Genomic DNA, 17,598 nt, shown 5'->3' on the forward strand with positions numbered 1-17,598 from the left:
CACTAAATATGTGCACACTCTTGTGACTCCTAGCAAACAAATCACGCAATAGGCCAATAAACAACCCCTCTAGACTTCTCCCTTGGATAGTACGGGAGATGGTTGATTGCAGGCTCGTTTCTTGACCAAGCCCATCAAGCCTTGGCCTAACTTGCAAAAGAAAGGATAAGCAGATTAAAGAGAACCGTGAGAGTGAGAGTGTGGAGCTAACTGTTGGATAGGATTTCAAGAGCTGATGACAAAAGTTGTTTATAGTTATTATAGTTTTCGGGTTAGGAGGTAAACAAAAAGGAATCGTTGTATTGGTTTAAATTGTGATCATCCAAAAACAGACTAATTGTATTTGTGTTTTTAGTTAGTTTCGGGGGAATCACGTTTGTGTTTATTTGACTAGAGATTGCTTAAGAATGAAATTATAGGAAGGGGCCAATCACCAAAAATGGAGTTACTGACATCCAGTTGATCACCCACTTAAAGCCAGGCCTTAAGTCTTAACCTTCACTGCGTTCTAAAACTTGGGTGAAATTCCACAATTAAATTCAAACACAACCACATTGACAAATGCAACACCAATAGTATTATCTTTACCAATAAGAATTGAAAAGGAATAACAACTACATTGCTAAGTTTTGCCCCTGCCCAGTACTAACAGCCTTTCTTCCTCTAATTATGGCCATTCCTGGTATGGTTTGTCCTTGGCACAATCTTGGGTTATCTGAAACTGTACAATCCGGGCTACAACTGAGGATAACAAAACTAGTTGAGTGGAAAAGGAATACACAACAACTGCTTTCAGTACTTGTTGAGTAACAATATAATATATATTCATCCAAAATAACAAAGAGTAGCAAGAGAATCAATTGAATAAATCACGAACAATCCACCATCAAAAAGGCTTAGTGGGTATAAAACAATGAATAAATCACAAAAAAATGGTGATTAGTATCATTCTTTAATTGAGATTCTATTGGAAATTTTCTTTTAAAACAAAATCCAATATCATCAATACTGCAGCAACCTCTCTTGTACAAAACAAGGAATATCCCCCATCCCCACCCAAATGGAAATGGGTTGGACATTTTGTTCCAACTATGGCATAAACACCAAAATAATCTGGCACCTCATCTGGGAATGAAACCTACAATACCAAGCCATATAAAGTTTGTACGATCCAAAAATCAAGCTGCATCACCCTTCATATCCTCTCCAAGAAGGTCATCATCGTAAGAGACTGGGATCCTTAGTCTATCACGAACAGACACTCGTTCAATACCACTAGTATTTGTCTGCTCATTTTGCATCTGAGATATTGGCTGGGAATTATCTGAAAAAGTGGCAGGAGTACCTTCTGCAAATGAATGGGTGGTTCCTAGTGAATTACCTTCCTTCTTTGGCTCCCGCTCCCCTCCTCGTCTATTATTTGGTGGCTTGAATTGCTTCTGCATAATGATTAAAAAAAAAAAGTCAGCACTTTATATTCACTTCAAAAATCATTAAGAAAGCTGTTGCGATATTGTAATTTTATATTTGGGAATAATAAAATGCAGCCAATGAAAGAAGGTTATGACATAAAGGAAGGTTATTTGCCTCAAACTCCTGCACTTTTTTCATTATCTCTTTGTAGGCTTTTGGTTCTCGTGCTTTGATGATATTCCATAATATGCCACCACCATTTCGACTGCGGCTGCCATCAGCAGTCATCTGACCTCCACAAGCCTGAATTGCATCCACCTGAAAATCTCACAATCAGTAAAAGATGACTGAACTGCACAGGGGTATGTACTGGGGGAAAGTAAAAGAGAACGACTGTAACAATATTAAGAGTCAGCAGACCCTTTCCTCAAGTATTAAATACCTACAAGCAATCAAGATCGCAAATACATACAGACTAGTTATAAGATTTAATTACTTCAATAAAGATATGCCCTCTTTCTACATTGTAAAATAGGTAAAATATGCCCTCTTTCTACATTGTTAATGATAGAAAATTTCAGTCAGCTGTCCCTGCATAGCACTCAATCATGATTGACCAAAAGCTATTGAGCAAGGCTAGGCAATGTTTCAATATAGGCCATTGCCTAAGCACAGCATAACATGTAACGTGCATAATGTAAATTCATATGTAACGTGCATAATGTAAATTCATACTCCTATTCCAACTTATACACACTACTAGCCTTGAAAAACACACAAACACACAGCAACTTCGGGAAAACCCTAAATCCATTGATTTATAAGGATCTTTTTCTCTAAGTCAATGGTCTATCTAGTCCTCACTTCTTCTAAACAGTTGCTACAATCACATTGTAGAAGATTCAATGGAATGTACATAATGAACAAATGAGAAGGGAAAAGGAAAAAGAAGAAAACAATTAACACACAAATAAATTACCAGCCTAAAGAATAACACAATATGTAATAGGATGCCCACATGATCAGCTAAAAAAAATCTTCCAAATGAACAGTCTATAATAAATTTATGAAACAAATCTGTGGTTTCACTTGAGAAATTTATGAATTTCTGACTAGAAAACACGATTGACACGTGCTTTCAATCAAAAAATGGTGATCTTCCAAATTAACAGTCTAAAATATTTATTTATTATTAGTAATTCAGTCTAAATATTTATTAAAAAAAGTTTGGGTTCACTTGAGAAATTTCTGATTTGCAAACTCGGTTGACACGTTTCTCAATCAAAAAACGAATATCAAATATATTTAATCCTATCATGAGAAATTAATTTTTACATGCATACTGACTGATAAAACAAGGGGAAAAAAAAGACATCAACCTACACAAACAGCAAATCACGAAGTGTTTCAGCCAGAGGACATCACAGCTCAGAGCACATGACTGAAATGAGCAAAATGGCTTCTGCAAGAGAAATCTGCAAGGGTAGGGAAACAATATTGAGCATCAGAAACTACGAAAGGCTGTATGGTCTTAAATAGATTGGCTAGCAAGCATTTTCAACCCTAGGCTGGTCCAAATTCAAGCACAACCAAAATTCTCACCTTTCCTCACAAGAAGCAAGCATATCATATTCGTCAACTCCAAACCGAAGGATTTATTTTCCCCTTAATATTACAATCTAAAGAAGCACCAGAAGAAGAGGCAAATGGCTCAAGAAGTAAAATGAAGTTTAGGGTATCCACAAAGCAGCTCAAGTGCAGAGACCATTTACCCAATAACAATTACAAGGTCCAGCGGTATTCAAGGAGTCAGAAGAGAATGGATATAAAAATTATATAGACAAGTGAAGAAGGTTGCCAGGAATGAGAACCCCATCGAAGGCATATAACCAAGGGAAGGATGGATATAAAAATTATACAGCTGAGGGAAGAAGATTGAAAGGAACAAGAACCTAGCAAAGGCAAATAATCAAATGGGGACCATACTCAATATTTGAAGAAGACAATGAAACCAGCCGAAAATAATTCCACATTGCCTATACCAAGGCAAATAATAACAAACAATAATATCAGGGTTAAGTTTTAGAATGTAGTGTCTCTTATGTAATTAACCTTGAAGACAAATAATTTAATTAACTCAGAGAAACCATTTTAAAATGAAGCACTAGATTGCATGAAAGGTATATTACCTCTTTGACGAGATCATTTAATGCAGAAACTCCCAAACAACCTACAGCCGTATATACCATGTATGATTTTCTCTCTTTCAAACGCCTACACGTATCTAACACAAACCTGCAAGGGAAAGTTAAGAAATTTCAGGACCAAAGCATGAGCTACTAAAAATCCTTCTAAACTGAATGCACAAAATAATTAAAAAATCTTGATAAATTTGTTACACCATTTGCAAAGTTTATTGCATATAACAGCATCTCTGATTCTCCAACAAGTGAGCCAAATTTTATCTAAAAATTAACTTATCTATTTGAGCTAGCCACCTTTCCATTGGTAGCCTTTTTCTTGTTTTTTGCTTTTTAGATTGAATCACATTGATCTTTGAGATTGTAGATTTGAGAGTTTAGTGGAAATTGGAAATTGCAAACTGTACTTTGATTTTTTATGATTCATTTCATGACATGTTTGTGTGTGGCGACTGTTGTGGTGGTGGTGTTGCCAGAGGTGGGGTTCCTAGCTCAATTTTCTATTGTTACGTTTTTTGGGATTGATTTTCTCAGGAACTTCGAGCTTGATTTGTTGTTTTGGAGGTGGGTTTCTAAAGTACATTGTTGCTTTTTTTTTTAATAGTATTTTTTTTTTTTTTTCTTGAATGGCAACTTCTCAGGCATTGAGCTTGCTTGGAAAATTTTCTATTCTGAAGGTGAATTTTTTTTTTATATCAAGTCTGTGTTTGAATTGTGTTTGGTTGCTGAGAAAATGTAGGATAAGAGGAAGAAAATAATAAAGCTTGAAGCTTTTTGTTTTCTAAATCCTGTGCTGCCACATCATCTTTTTGTTAGGACATTGAAAAGGCGTTGACAGAAGGGGTTTATTTGGTACAGTATCAAAGTTACCATACCATATTGGTGAAAAAAATAAATTAAGGGGGTTCTAATTGCAACATCATAAAATTTAAGGGGGTCTTAGACTCTTAGTGAAATTTACCTTAAAATAATGGATGAAAATGAGCATAGAGAGCTACATTGGTCCTCCGCATTTGGAGAGACTGTAGCAATTACAAAATTTTCCTAGTGGATAGCAACTAGCAAGTCTGTTGGAGCAACATATTTGGCTAGCTCTCCAAATTTGGGAGAAAAATAAAAATAAAAGTAGGCTTTGCCTTATCTATTGGAGATTCCCTAAGGAAACCTTAAGTCAGATAACATAAGTGAGAGAGCGGATAACACATTCTTCCATCATATGAAAACAGGAGCAAAGAAGAAAAATTGCATATCTATTAGATTATAAATGAATTGTTTTGCAGTTGAGTCTTGAAAACACTAAACAAATTAGACAAAGGTAGCCAAGATTATTTGGTCATCATGCATCACATGCCAAAGGGAACAACACTGAACAAGTGATGTGATTAAATTGAAACAAATCTATAATACTTTAATCAATATGCAATGACATAAAAGCTTACTAGAATTATGAAATTCTATATTATAAACATATACGTGAATCAAGGAGCCATGTACAAGAAGTAACTAAATATAGACAGAAGTTTCATTAATATAAAGAAAGCAAAACCATTTCTTCCAACTTTAGCAGAACATTACCTGTTTATGTCTGTAACTGGCCTTGAGCCACCCTTCTTTCTCCTATTCTTCTTCTTTCTGGCCCGAAGCCCACGATTTTTACTTTGAGATCCTTGAATTTCTAAATTGACATCTCCACCACTGCTTTTTCCCTTTTCATTATGTAAATTGGGCTCCACCAACTCTCCTTCTTCAACATCAAGCATCTCAACATCATCAATGCCTTCTAAGTTATCCTCTCCATAGATGGCATCTAACAAGCTGTCTCCTCCCTCCATTAAAACAGCAATAGCTTCAAAGGGATTAATGATTACAGTTAGACATAAATAACTCAAACATATCATTATAAATTTTGATAGTAAAAAAAAAAACTTCAAAAACAGCCAAAACTCTGTATTAACAAATTGCAAGGCAAACTAAACTGAGAATTGTGGGTTATAAGTTTGAGCATAAAACCTCTCATACTGTGCTTGCCAACAAGAAATTGGGCTTTGGATTTGAAAACGGTTGGATTATTGATATTGATAATTATAAAGTGAATCTGTCTAATTCATCCTATACAAACCAAATACTAAAGTGCCTTTGTTTTGTTGTAAAACATTTTGCTCAACTTTGAGTGTTTGGGGCAGCAAAACACTGTTTTAAGGACTGAAAAGGGGCATGAAAATATTTTCAGGCTGCAGAAAGAAAGATAACATTCATCCCTCCCTCCCCGCCCAACAACTTGTCTCCACCCAAATCACCAACCACCTAAAGCCGCAATTCTATGTTTGCTCCATCTGGAAGCAAAGAAACTAATAAAAACGCAAAATCAAGAGAACCCATGTTATCATTTTATCCAAATTGGGTATTCTATTCTATTCTACTCAAGTCACGTATTCATACATGGCTTCCTAAATATTGTTTGAGACCAAAAAAGTTAGAATTTCTGGTACTAAAATTTCTCAACAAACAGAACACAGCATTGGAAAGTTACTGATAAAGATTCAAATGCAACAATAATTTATAGCATATATTAAAAAAAAAAAAAAATGACAATCGAGAGAAAGAGAGAGAAAGAGAGAGCGGAGGAGTACCTAAGCAAGAAAGATGGTTAAGGCTCGTTGAGGGCGACAGATACAGCGTGCGTCCCAACTGGGGATTTTGGCTCAGAGAGAGAGAGAGAGAGAGAGAGAGAGAGAGAGAGTTCAATTAGGAATCAGGGTCAGGGTTCACTGTTCAGAAATATATGTATGTGTATTGTGTAAAAGGAAATAAATAAATAAAATTAAAATATATATATATATATATAGAGCTCAATGGGCTTAAAAATCAAGCCCAGGCCCAAGTTTGTTAAAGAAGAAGCCTATTTTGAAGATATAAAGAGAACCGTGAGTTTCATTGTGTGAGAGTAAAGAGCTGTGGGGCCAGTGATGAGAGTCTCTCTTTGATTGAATTTCAATTTTCAAGAGCTGAAAAATTCTTTATAATGATTTTTTAGTTCTAGCTCGGGTTGTGTTGTTTTTTTATTGTATCGTTTCGTTTGACCAAAACAAAAAAGAAAAAAAATTAAAAAACTAATTAATTGTGTTTTTTTTTTCTTTGTTTATTTAGTTTTATGTAAATAGAAAATTGGTTGGTTAAAAAAGAAATCAGAGACACAAAAACATCCAACACAGGAAAAACCATCTAATTATATATTATATGAAGAGAATTTTGTTCTTTTTTTACACCTTAAACGTGTGTCTTGATACTATTAGACAATTTCTAGTATGGGCTTTTGTTAAGAAGGAGATCATAGCTCCCTGAACCTTGATAATGATGGGTCAAACCTCCTTTGTATGTCTGGAATACAAAATGGTGAACTCCTTAGTCTTTACTTTACTCACCTGAGAATTCTCTCCTTACTTTACTCACCCGGGAATATTCTCTTGAGAAGTCTCTTTCCATTCCACCATATTCTCTCTTCCATTCTCTTTGTTGAAATGCCCTGTGAACTTTTGGGGTTTTTTCCCATTTCTCTAATCATTTTATACAAAGGGTTTGGAACTAGTGGAACTTGTTAGGTGTCATGGTACTTGGTTCTTGTGCATCCACGTGTCTTAATTTAATTGCCAATTTTGAAGGTGTGAGTGCAATTACCAATTTGCCCTTTCCCTTAGTGCATATTTGGTATAGTAACATGTCACTATATGCATTGGACTTACATTTTCTACTCTTAAGGCCCAAATTTCATTGGGTCTTGGGCTTTATTCATAGACTCACGTTTTGTGAAAAAGCTAACATTATAAAAATTGGATCCCAACAAGTAGAGGATGCATGCACGATGATACATGTCCTTTTTTTCAAGTATTAGACAATGAAACATGTCTCATTACCTTCTCAATCACACTCTTCTTTGTTCCTGTCCTTCTTCGTATGCTTAGTTTCATATACCACTGTTACTCTCTTCTCTTAGTGAAAATCTCTCTTCTTCATTAAATGTGGTTCCAATGTTTAAAAAAAAAAAAAAAAACACTCGCCTAACTTCGCTCTCTTAGCTTCCCTCTACCCTCCCCTCAAGCCCTTTGTTTTAATCAACTGTTTAGACTGACTTTAGCGACAAAATTGACCTCACTTGGGTCCTCCCTCTCCAAGGCCTCGATTCTTATTTTTTATTTGATTTTTTGCTTTTGGCCTTTTGGGTGTTTAAATTGTGCACATAGATTCTTAGAAATAAATGTAAGGTTGAATTTAATCAACCATTTTGTTGGCTTTATTCCGTACCAAATTTGCTTGTATTTCAGCATTTAGTAACCCTGTATTTAGGTGGGTTTGTTGTAAAGGTAGTGAGTGAGATAGAGTGTTGAATGCTCAAGAGTGTGCAAGAAAACAAAGACTCGCGGCTGGATCTCGCGGGTGACTCACGGCTGCAAGCCGCCAGATACAGCACACGTGCCAAGCATGCCAGAAGTTGAACAGTCATGCTAGCTGGAACACTACAGGACAAAATAGGACAATTGGCCATTCGGTTATCTCGCGACTGGATCTCGCAACTTAGTCAAGTCGCGAGGCCAAGCCGCGAGCCAGCCCTGTTTTGAAAAACCTGACGTTTCACATTCCTCTCTCACCCTAGTATATATACCCCTTATACCCACAAAAGAAAAAGAGTTTCCAGAGAGAATTTTGAGAGAGAAACCCTAGAGTAAAACAAGATTAATTCATCTACAACCTTTACATAAGAGTCTCTTCAAATTTCTCAATTTTCTTCCTCTCCATTGTCAAATCCTTGAGAGGCATTTTTACCAAAACCTTTTCCTCACCATTTCCATTACTGTGAGAGGGTTGTTTGGTGTTATGGGAAGTAGTTAGGAAGAAACCAATTTACATTGGTTGATGCTATGGTCAAGTAGCAGAATCAAGGAAGTTAGAAAAGAAATAGGTTCGACGCAATCTCGTTGGAGCAAAAAGCTTGGAGGGCTTAAGTGCACTGGGTAGATTAGGCTTGGAGGGTTTATTACTGTCCATGTATCCCAACTATATTTTTTAGTGGATTGTTTACCGCTTGGAGGGCGGCGGAGAGGTTTTACGCCGAGGGTTTCAGTTTCCTATTCGATAACACATCGCATGTTGTCCTTGTGTTTGCATTTTCCTTCCCTTTTATCTTTGCCTTTTATTATCTGCTGTGGGTTATGATTTTAATTTGGCTTAGATAGTTTTCCAATTTTATTTTATAGCTTTTGTTCATTTTTCGCACACTAGTTGTTTGACATAAAACTTGAATTGGTTAATTTGTAAATTGGGGGTCTAAATGTTCAAGGGTATTTTTACACTATTTGAACTTTCAATTGGTATCAAAGCGGATACACTTCTAGTGGTTTCATTACCATTGTGTGATCCTTAACTCCCTATTGAGATAGATTGATCTCAATCCCTAAATGCACCTCCATATTTTGATGGTAGTAATTATGCTTTTTGGAAGGTTCGCATGAGAGCATTTCTATGTTTTATTGATGAATCAGTTTGGAATGTTGTTGATATAGGTTGGACCAGGCCTGAGGAAGCCAAATCCACATGGGATAAGTCAGCACTCGCTACATCTAATGCTAACAGTAAAGCAATCAATGCTATTTTCTGTGGTGTGTCTCCAGATGAATTTCACAGGATCTCTCACATTACTGTTGCCAAAGAAGCATGGGAGATATTGGAGACCACTTACGAAGGCACAAAGAAAGTAAAAGACACCAAGCTACAGATGCTAACCACTCGATTTGAGGAGTTAAAAATGAGTGAGAATGAGTCCTTTGACTCTTTCTATAGCAAGCTGAATAAGGTGATTGTAAGCAAGTTCAATTTGGGAGAGAAAACGGAGGATTCTAAAATTGTAAGGAAGATCCTTTGATCATTGCGTGCCAAAGTAACAGCGATTGAAGAGAGCAAGGACCTTGATGACATCAAAATCCAGGAGCTGGTTAGTTCTCTTCAGACTTATGAAATGTCGTTGCCAAATCAACGAAAGAGTAAATCTCTTACTCTTAAGACCATTAATGAGAAGGTAGAAGACCATGACTCATCGGGAGAAGATGTGGTTGACAAAAATGTTGCATACCTTGTAAAAAATTTCCAAAAATTCTTGAAATTCAAGAATAATGGCAAATTTGATGATAAAGGAAAATTCCAAAGTTCAGGAAGGGAGAAAAAGGAATTCAAAAAGAAAGATGGAAAAGAATCTCAATCTACACAAGGTGTCACTTGTTTAGAATGTAACGGACATGGACACTTTAAGAAAGAATATCCGAATTATTTAAAATCGAAAGGCAAAGTGTATGCCACGGCATTGAGTGACTCAAATTCATCCGACTCAGATTCTGAGGAAAGTTGTGATGGAGAAGGGAATTATTCAGTTTTTATGACTATTGCCCATGTTGAGTCTTCAGACGAGTTGAATTTGCTTGTACAAGAGCTTGGAGTACATAGTGATGAAGAATCATTTGGAGCTGTTGAGGAATCAAATGCAGAAGAAGATGAAAACAAAACCAATCTTCAAGACAATTATAACTCACTCCTAGAGAGGTCGGGTGAGTACACAAGGGTGGCAAAGGCAGCTGTGAAAAAGATGAAGAAGGCAGAAGAGGACTATAAAAGTCTCCTAATTCGCTATAAGGAGGCCAAATGTGAGATAGAAATACTGAACGGTGAGCTGTCAGAAACTTACACAAAAATGAGATTTCTTGAGCAAGAGGTTGTGCAAGCAAATGCTAAAATAGAGAGGATTACCACCAAGAAGCTAGATGATGTTATTTCATCTCAAAAAAGCTTTTCATACAAATTCAGATTGGGATATACCGGAAGAAGTAGCTCATCTGGAAATGTCACTAAAGAAGTGAAGTTTATAAAGGCCAAAGAATTAGTTGATGTTGGCCCTACTACTGAGAAGCCCAAGATAGAGGAGATGAGGAATGTGGAGAACGAACGGTTGTTGAATTCACATAATCAATCTGTGGGCAGGTTTGAATCCCGAGCCAAGTCTCGTCCATGACCATAAAGAGGTCCTAGATCAAATTATGTGTGTCATCATTGCGGACTTCAAGGGCATACTCGACCAAATTGTCAAAAGCTGAAAGTAATGAATAGTGCAACTTCTTAAAGGTCACGAGGACCTAGAAATGATAGGAAAAATTGGACTGGTGAACCATCAAGAGATCAAAATGGTGATCCTGGAATGATGAACGTGATGAAGATGATTGATGCATTCACCAACTGTTTGGAAAGCTTCACACGAATGTTTGAAAGCCTTAACTCCCGTACCCAATCCTATAAGGAAATCATCTCAAACGCAAGTGACGTGTGGGTGAAAAAAGGTACTCATGCATAAGCATTACAACATGTCCATGCATTAATACTTCCTATGCTTTGTGACGGTGTTTGATTGTTTTGCTTATTGTTTATGTTAATGGTTGTTTGTTTGTCTTTTTGTGCATACTTTTGGTCATTTTTGTTTCTGATCAATCTTTTTCTTCTTATGTGTCAAAAATCCAAAAATTACATAAAAATTAGAAAATCAAAAAGTTTGATTGACATTGTTGAGTTTTGTCTCAAAACTTATTTTGCCTTGTACCTTTGTGCTAATGGCTTTGTGCATTTTCGAGCATAGCTTGTTTCTTTGCACTCTTATCACTGTGGGAGAAATCTTGAAATCTATGTGATTATTGTAAATAGATCTTCAAACTTGTCATGAATGATTAATGAATGGTTATGATGATCTTGAGACATGCATAGACTTGTGTCTATATATCTTCTCGCCCTTTATTTTTGTTTTTGCTAAAAAAAACTCACCAAATGTAAATTTCCAAATAAAAAGAGATATTGAGCTGCAAAAACTTGTCGTACATACTAGTATTCGACTAGGAAAAAGGGAAAGCGACCAAAAATTAAAGTGAATATTTATTCAAAAAGCCAAAGGCTATCTCATCAAAGTGAAATATCAAATATCACTCTCACAATGAAAGGTGATTGTCTCAAAAGGATCAAAAAGATCAAATGTTATGATTGAAAGTGGAGTCAAATGTAAAGCTCCAAGTTATGTTATCAAGTTTTGTGGGAGGTCATATATGCATATTCTATACTTGAGATGGGTCACATGATTTAGTGCTAATTGTGTATGCCTTGGTTGAATTGATCATTGAAGTTTCACATTAGACTAAGGACTATCTCATTGTTGATATCCACACACAACACACAAGTTTATGTTCAATAAATGCCATATTCATTTGTGTGATTGTACTTGATGAAATGTGTTTTCACATACTCAATCTTTGTTGATTCAAGCATAAAAAGATTTTTGAGTGTTTTAGGTGTTTTTGGAAAGTATTTTGTTCTTAAAAACTGAAAATTTCAAAAAGCATTTTTGCCCTGTTTTGGCGACTTAGTTGGGGGTAAGTCAAGTCGCAGACCTTAGTCGCGAGTTTGCGGGTCAATTCTGGTGACTTGTTCGCGAGTGGAAGGTCCAATCGCGAGGGTTACACAGAGATTTTTGCGGCTCAGCTTGCGACTCCCTCGCAAGTAGACCTTCTAGTCGCGAAAAACACTTAGAAAATTTTTTCAAAATTTTGTCTTTGAGTGTTTTGGCAGCTTGACCTGGCGTCTTGTTGGCGACTCACTTCAGTCGCGAAAAACGCGTGTTTGGCAAAAACAGGGGCAGTTTTTAAATCTTTTTCAGTTTTCCCTTGAACTTTTTGTGATTGTTCACTTACTCTCTCAACTGTTCTTACCCAAACACTCCGTGTCTCCATTTATAAACTCCATTGTTGCACTTGTTCACCTTTAAATCTTCAAAAAACAAGGTATGGGCTCTTATTCTCTCACCTCATATCTCTTATTTTGATCTTCATTTTCGTGAATATTTGTGTTGGTGTGTTTGATTTTTGTTATGGGTTTGTTTCGGTGTTTTTGGGATTGGTCTTGTTTGGATTTTGTAAGAAATTGTTCCCATGCAAATTTTTGTTCAGTTGTTGGTTTCATATATGTTCTTATATTTGTCATCTTAAGTTTATTTGACTGCCTGATCTGTATTTGATGTTCTATGACATGTTGGTTTCTTTTATCCATTCTGCTTGAACCTAATTCGTATGGGTCTTTTATGATCTCTGATCTTTCATTTGTGGTGAATCTGGTTTGTTGTCTCTGTCTGCCATGTGATTAAAGTAGCTCATGATTAGTTGCATTTAGCACCATACCATGTCTTGTCATGTGGTGTATGCACTATTTGTGGGGCTGGTCTGTTAGCATAATATTGTCATTGCATGATATTGTCCTCATTTCTCTCTGATTGGGTCTATACTATGTGCTATCTGTGTGTTGTGCATGATATTTGCTCATTTTTATGACATATTCCCTGGTGTTTATAATTTTATCTATTATGCTATCTATGTGTCGTGGTCTTTTCTGCTTAATTACAGATGGCTCCCTCAACTCCGAAGAAGAAAACTCCTGCAAAGAAGGCTGACAAACAATTGAAAATGGATAATAATCTGTTTAGGTCTGTTCAACACTTTGAGAGATACAAAGATTCTTTCATGAAGGGAACCATAATTCAAGAGAGATTTGTGGATCTAGTGGACTTAAAGGACACATTTATTCCCACCTGTTTTGAGGGCAGAGGTTGGGAAAAGTTGTTAAGTGGATTACTAGGTGTGTGTGAGCCTCTGATAAGGGAATTCTACTCTAATGTGAAGATTAGGGAAGATGAGTTAGATTGTTGGATAAGAGGGCATGAATTCACTCTAGATGCCCATGATATTGATGAGGTCCTTGGTCTTGAGGGTTTAAAGGAGCATGAGTTTACCAACTACAAAGACAGGATGTTGTCTTTAGAAACTGTCCAAAACCGCATTGGTGGACAAAAAGAAGGGAAATGTCTCAATACTACAGCATTTCCAGTTGACATGAGGTGCCTCACCATCATCATGGTGAACAACTTGTATCCTGTGAAGAAGCTCACTACTATCAACAATGCCAGAGCCATTTTTCTTATGGAACTCAAGGAGAAAACATTCATTGATATCAGCTCCCATATATTTGATACAATAATTGATGAGACCAAAACAACTTCCCGAGCTAAGCTGATTTTTCCTAGCCTTCTCATACGAATTTTCAGAGCAAAAGGTGTTCCAATTCCTCAAGACCTCAGCCTAATGCCAACACCCTCAGCAATCAACAAGCAAACCATCATAAAGATACAAGTACGGCTTCCGGGTGATGTAGATGAAAAAGGGGTTGAACAAGAAGAAGGTGATTTAATGGATACTGAAGCAGAGGCTACAGGACAGTCATCCACACCCAGAAGCAAAGCAAAGAGGAACAGGGCCTCTACCTCAACAACTACACCTCCAAATGCATTTCAGGTCATCCTGGAAAGGCTTGATGGACTCAGAGATGTCCAGACAGTACAGTCTGAGAGGATGGCAGCCATGCAGGATCAGCTTGATATTCTCTTCGCAAAACTTAACAGCTTCACCACACATCATGGGCAGTGACCCTTTGACCATTCCGGTCAAAAAGGGGGAGAAATTTTGAGAAATAGACCTTGAGGGGGAGCACTATGTTGAGGGGGAGCAGTCACAAACACTTGAAACTCTGTTTATGTTTTTGATAATCTGTTGCTTATGGGTTTGATACACTGTGGTTTTTTTGTATTTTTGTTTCTAACTCATAACTCATAAATTTGGTTTACTTTATATATATTGTTGATGTTATTCAGTATATATTGTGTTCTGTACCCATGTTACTTATGTAAGCTTTTAGGGTTATGTTTTATGCATATCTGTAGGCTTTATGGTCTGTACCATGCTTTATGCAGCCTTTTATGCTTTGTTTAAATCAGTACTTCTACTAAATATCTTGCATTTTCTTTTTAAGTATTGTCACTCTTGTGCCTTTGTAGGATTGTTCCTAGATGCATATACTTGATGTATTATGCATTGGTTGAGTGTTGGGCATACAAGTAACTTGCACTGTTCTTGTTAACTTGTATGTTCAAGTGTTCATTCCAAGTGTGAATGAGCACAATGATCTCCACCTTGTAGTGATTACTTGTTTGATGAAGCATTGATTTGGTTCTTAACTTCATCTTTGCTTGATCACTTTATGCTTGTTTCATATATATTTCATATTTTCTGCATACAATGATCATGGTGTATTGTTGTGTTTCAGGAGTTTCATGTTCATATAATTCAAGTGCTTCATAGTGTCTAGAATTAGGTGTGAGTGAGTTTTATTCAACTGTTCCCAATTTACATGTTAAGTCTAGAGTCTGTTTTAGGGTTTTGTCACGGAATAGCCAAAGGAGGAGATTGTAAGGTTGAATTTAATCAACCATTTTGTTGGCTTTATTCCGTGCCAAATTTGCTTGTATTTCAGCATTTAGTAACCCTGTATTTAGGTGGGTTTGTTGTAAGGGTAGTAAGTGAGATAAAGTGTTGAATGCCAGATGCAGCACACCTGCCAAGCATGCCAGAAGTTGAATAGTCATGCTAGCTGGAGCACTACAGGACAAAATAAGACAACTGGCCATTCGGTTATCTCGCGACTAGATCTCGCGACTCAGTCAAGTCGCGAGGCCAAGCCGCGAGCCAACCCTTTTTTGAAAAACCTGACGTTTCACATTTCTCTTTCACCCTAGTATATATACCCCTTATACCCACAAAAGAAAGAGAGCTTCCAGAGAAAATTTTGAGAGAGAAACCCTAGAGTAAAACAAGATTGATTCATCTACAATCTTTACATAAGAGTCTCTTCAAATTCCTCAACTCTCTTCCTCTCCATTGTCAAATCCTTGAGAGACATTTTTACTAAAACCTTTTCCTCACCATTTCCATTATTGTGAGAGGGTTGTTTGGTGTTTTGGGAAGCAGTTAGGAAGAAACCAATTTACATTGGTTGATGCTATGGTCAAGTAGCGAAATCCGGGAAGTTAGAAAAGAAATAGGTTTGGCGCAACCTCGTTGGAGCAAGAAGCTTGGAGGGCTTAAGTGCACTGGGTAGATTAGGTTTGGAAGGTCTATTGCTGTCCATGTATCCCAACTACATTTTCTAATGGATTGTTAACCACTTGGAGGGTGGCGGAGAGGTTTTACGCCGAGAGGTTCGGTTTTCTCTTCGATAACACATCGCGTGTTGTCCTTGTGTTTGCATTTTCCTTCCCTTTTATCTTTGCCTTTTATTATCTGCTGTGGGTTGTGATTTTAATTTGGCTTAGATAGTTTTCCAATTCTGTTTTATAGCTTTTGTTCATTTTCCGCACACTAGTTGTTTGACATAAAGTTTGAATTGGTTAATTTGTAAATTGGGGGTTTAAACGTTCAAGGGTATTTTTACACTATTTGAACTTTCAATAAATTTCATTTTCTTTGAGAGAACTCGGTCTGTGTTTATCTTTGTGTCTAAATAGAGATATGACAATTCCCAAAAATATTAAATAAGTAGATCTTAAATATTGCAAAAATTCTTGACCCTAATCAAGAGACATGAGTTAAACTATATTTATTAGACACAATAACCATTATACTTGAACACATCTTCATTAGTATCAACAGTTCTTTCCTTCTCTAAAATAAAAATTAAAAAGAACAAGAAAATGGTTCAACCTTTCCTTGTATAATTATTTATTTGTAAGAATATTGCAATTAATTATATATAATAAAAAAAAATTATATCAATACTTCACAATAACACATGGATTATAATAGGTGGTTTGAGTTTTATAAGTAATATGATTCTTGTATCCACTTCCAAATAACAAAAAGAAGTTAAAAGTTGCACAAGAGGAATGAATAATATTGATATGAAGAGATTTTTAATGAAGGTGATATTATGGAAGGCGATTTTGATATTCTCCCTCCCTCCATTGCTCCCCATTCATCTATCTCATAGTCTCTTTGTCTTTTTGTAGCTTCACCTTCACATATTGACCATGTGAGGAGGCCTCCACCAGCCGAAAAGGAGAAAAATAGAGAAAAGTGCCTCACCTATTGCACTAAGGAATGTGATCGAGAATTTAAAGACAACAAAGAACATGTAATTTGTATGTCTGTGTGTATTACGGTTTTCTAATTCCTTGTGCTACTTTCCTTTTGAAATTTTGTTCTTTGTTGCGGTAAGATGTTCTTGTAATTTCCTTGTGCGGATTGGATTTATAAAGAATGGCGTGCCATTGGTGAACAAAATTTACAAAAGGAAAGTAGCACAAGGAATTAAAAAACCGTAAGTTGTGAAATTTTCATTTACTATCATATTGTGATGAGAATAATATTTGTCATTTTTTTTTGATAACGAATAAAAATAATATTTGTCTTTTTTATTTTATTTTATATAAGATAGAAATTTTACTCTAATTTAATTTAAGCGTATATATGTGTGAAACTCTCCACAAATACTTATAATTGTAAAGTAACTATTACACCAAGGGTGTACACTGATAATAATATTTGTCATTGATTGGCTAATAGGGAATTTTTGGCTCATTAAACTAATTTTGCAAACATATTATTTATGTGACCAAAATTGAAGCATTTTAGTTATGTGGCTATACTTTTGGAACTCAAGTCTTCCATGGAGAAAATTATGAGATAATATATTTTTTGAAAGTTTTTATAGGAACTTAAGTTTTAGAGACTCAAGTTCCAAAAGCGGCCACATAACTAATATGCTTCAGTATTAGTTACATAACTAATATGTTTGCTTAACAGTAAAAAAATAAAAGGTTGCTTTTGATGAACACTAGTGAGAATAATTTATCTTTTCAATGTTGTATATGGTAGTATCAAGTATAATATGGATTGACACGCATTCATTTGAGCTAAATATCTGATAAAATAAAAAGAAAAAAGATTAAGCTGCTAAATACCGTAATATGGGAAACGTCAAACACGAGATACTTTTTTCACCCCAATCAACCATAGCCCAATGTTTCAGT

General features: G+C 36.0%; 1 protein-coding gene across 1 annotated transcript; it reads right to left on the bottom strand.

The window, feature by feature from the left end:
- Positions 1–647: 647 nt before the first annotated feature.
- On the bottom strand, positions 648–6,405 carry LOC115952343. Its single transcript, XM_031069502.1, has 5 exons — positions 6,245–6,405; positions 5,190–5,460; positions 3,603–3,708; positions 1,588–1,731; positions 648–1,439 (listed from the first exon to the last, which is right to left on the bottom strand). The coding sequence occupies exons 2-5, from the start codon at positions 5,444–5,446 to the stop codon at positions 1,179–1,181; spliced, it is 768 nt and encodes a 255-aa protein (XP_030925362.1). The 5' UTR covers positions 5,447–5,460; positions 6,245–6,405; the 3' UTR covers positions 648–1,178.
- Positions 6,406–17,598: the final 11,193 nt, after the last annotated feature.

The sequence above is a fragment of the Quercus lobata genome, chromosome 7 (genome assembly GCF_001633185.2).
Source record: "Quercus lobata isolate SW786 chromosome 7, ValleyOak3.0 Primary Assembly, whole genome shotgun sequence".
Classification (NCBI taxonomy): domain Eukaryota; kingdom Viridiplantae; phylum Streptophyta; class Magnoliopsida; order Fagales; family Fagaceae; genus Quercus; species Quercus lobata.

Coding starts and splice junctions, on each gene's coding strand:
- LOC115952343 (XM_031069502.1), bottom strand. CDS start 5,446: ATGGAGGGAGGAGACAGCTTGTTAGATGCCATCTATGGAGAGGATAAC. Junction 3,709..5,189: donor CCAGTTACAGACATAAACAG/GTAATGTTCTGC, acceptor TTTCCCTTGCAG/GTTTGTGTTAGATACGTGTA. Junction 1,440..1,587: donor AAAAAGTGCAGGAGTTTGAG/GCAAATAACCTT, acceptor ATCATTATGCAG/AAGCAATTCAAGCCACCAAA.